We start from the raw sequence: 2,401 nt of genomic DNA on the forward strand, positions 1-2,401 counted from the left end.
AGACTCTATTATAATGTTAGTATTGAACATCTAGATTTCACAAAAAGCTTTTCCACATATCCAAACTTTTTTCAAAAACACATTTAACTGAACTTATGACCCTATTCACTTTTCTAGTCACTTTCCCAATTGGTTTTTTTTTTAATAACATCCAAATATTTTTCCAACAGGGACAATCTCACCCATAATTTTTATTTTACCATCATGACAACTAGTAAAACCAACAATAGCCCAGAAAGATTTGATAGGATTATTCATTTGGCAATCACTCAATGGCAACAGAGTTTCTATAAAATTAATCTTAGGAAATCCAGCAAAATGTGGTATTCAGCTATCAATTTGTCAGAAAGGGGAGGAAAATTGCCAAGTTTTCTAAAATGTAGAAGCATTATCTATCTTCTGAGAAAATACATACGTTGATCCAACAAAATATGCTTCACAGGTAGCTAGTATAGATTGCTTTGGAGATACTTTTGTAATGTTATGCAGAAAGAAATTATGTGAATTTAGAGTTTGTAGGAAGTGATACGTAAGTATAATAAAATTTGAAAGTTCATAGCACCTGTTGATCTTAAATTAACCTGTTGTTTTCCAAAGATTAATATATTCCTTGATAGTCAGTAATACCCTTTAACCATGTTTAGCCACTGATGTTTGATTATGTACAAATTCAGTGTCCTGAAAGGCATTAGGGTCAGAGTAGTTTGCAATCCTTGCATCATTCCACACATAACTTTAAATGAAAGGATAAATCGATCTGTTTATACATCTGTGCAAAGATATCAGTTTATTCTCCTCTCTTCTGATTATTACACTATAGCTTAGCTCAGTTGCACTAACCACATGTACATTTTAAGTTTTTACAAAGAGTGAATTTTGCCCAAGTGCACTGAGTATTCAAATAAGAATACGTAGACGTGACTTAAAGAGAATAAGGTCCAACGTAAACTGTGTGGGTTATAAATAGGGGCTGGCTCTGTATCTCTATCCATAGTTTTTCTTTTATTTTATTTTAATCTACAGGCACCAGGGTTTATTTGTGTTAAAAATAATAGCTCTTGTATTACATGTAAAGGAAAATTTAAAATCTCTATGCAAATCAAGACTAAATTAGACACACCAAAGCCTTTAATGTATTAACATTCCATTTCTTAACATCTAATGCTTGAAACGATCATTTCCTCTATCAAAGCATAATCTCTGTTTTATTTTTTAATTTTCTGCCGAAAAGCAGCTTAATGATAGCAATACCCCAAAGGTATCTATGCACAAAATCTGAAGTCATAAAAACAAATAAAAGAAAATCCCTATGCCTCGTATGATCAAACAATAGTAAAAGCAAATTAATTTTCTCAATTAATTAAAATTTTCAACTTTGACAACAAAACCTCAAGTAATGAAATTTTCGTTATTTAAACACTGACTAGCAGCATTATTGTCCAACAAAATTTTTAATAAAACTCTTCTGCATTATAAATAAACTCTTCACCACCTAAGAGGGCTACTAATTTGCATTCAAAGTTTTTAAAACGTATCCATTGCAAGTCAACACAAAGAAAATCCAATCAAGAAAAGTTTTACCAATAAAAGAAAATGATGAATACATTTTGTGCCAGAAAATTTCATAATTTTAGCAAATAGCATTATCCAATTTTCAATATAGTGCACAAAAGTCAAATTCTAACAACATGAAACCATCTCTGACATAGCAGCTTTGTTTTTCATTAAAATATTTTATCCAGATTAGCACAGGTTAGATCATGTGGACAGTGAATATGTGCAAAATGCAGGAAATCTCCTACCTTCATACAGTGCTTTAAAGCCTTGGGCGCTCACAGCAAAGTCTGTCGTGAACCACAGCGTGAGGATAGATCCTGTGCTCACTATCGAGGACGGTAGCTGAAATCCCGATAATCTAAATTTGAAAAAGGTATGAATATAGTTAAAAAGCATGATTTGTTAAGGAAGCTTATTGATGAAGTCATTTAATAACTCTTTTAACTGCGTTATATCAATTTCGAGTATGCCATTAAACAATTATATAGTCATACACAGGGCTTCACTATGTAGGTGAAATTAAACATTTTGAAGGTTCAGAGTTTGTTTATTTAAATAGCATTTGAGAAAATTCCTTCCTGAAGGAATTACACAACACATCATTGTCTTAAACTAAGCGTACGGAAGATGACACAGCAATGCACAGTCATCCTTATACATGCTACACAAAACAATATGATTTTCCATGTGTTTCTGAGTCTATTCTTTTCCTTCTAAATTATTAGGTAATGGGTTGTCAAATCTCATATTTAATGTGCTGAGTCTTAAAATATAGAATAATTCTATAAATGCTAACATGACATGCTATTTTGTTTTTCAGTATAAATAGCCATTGCATATCAAA

At 31.4% G+C, this 2,401-nt stretch overlaps 1 protein-coding gene across 1 annotated transcript in view; it reads right to left on the minus strand.

The window, feature by feature from the left end:
• Positions 1-2,401, minus strand: part of CSMD1 (CUB and Sushi multiple domains 1) — a 1,519,798-nt gene that overhangs the window by 1,024,462 nt on the left and 492,935 nt on the right. The window contains 1 exon segment of the mRNA XM_012645868.1: positions 1,803-1,915. Coding sequence (XP_012501322.1) covers positions 1,803-1,915 — 113 coding nt within the window.

This window comes from Propithecus coquereli, unplaced genomic scaffold (assembly GCF_000956105.1).
Source record: "Propithecus coquereli isolate 6110/MARCELLA unplaced genomic scaffold, Pcoq_1.0 Scaffold238, whole genome shotgun sequence".
Lineage (NCBI taxonomy): Eukaryota > Metazoa > Chordata > Mammalia > Primates > Indriidae > Propithecus > Propithecus coquereli.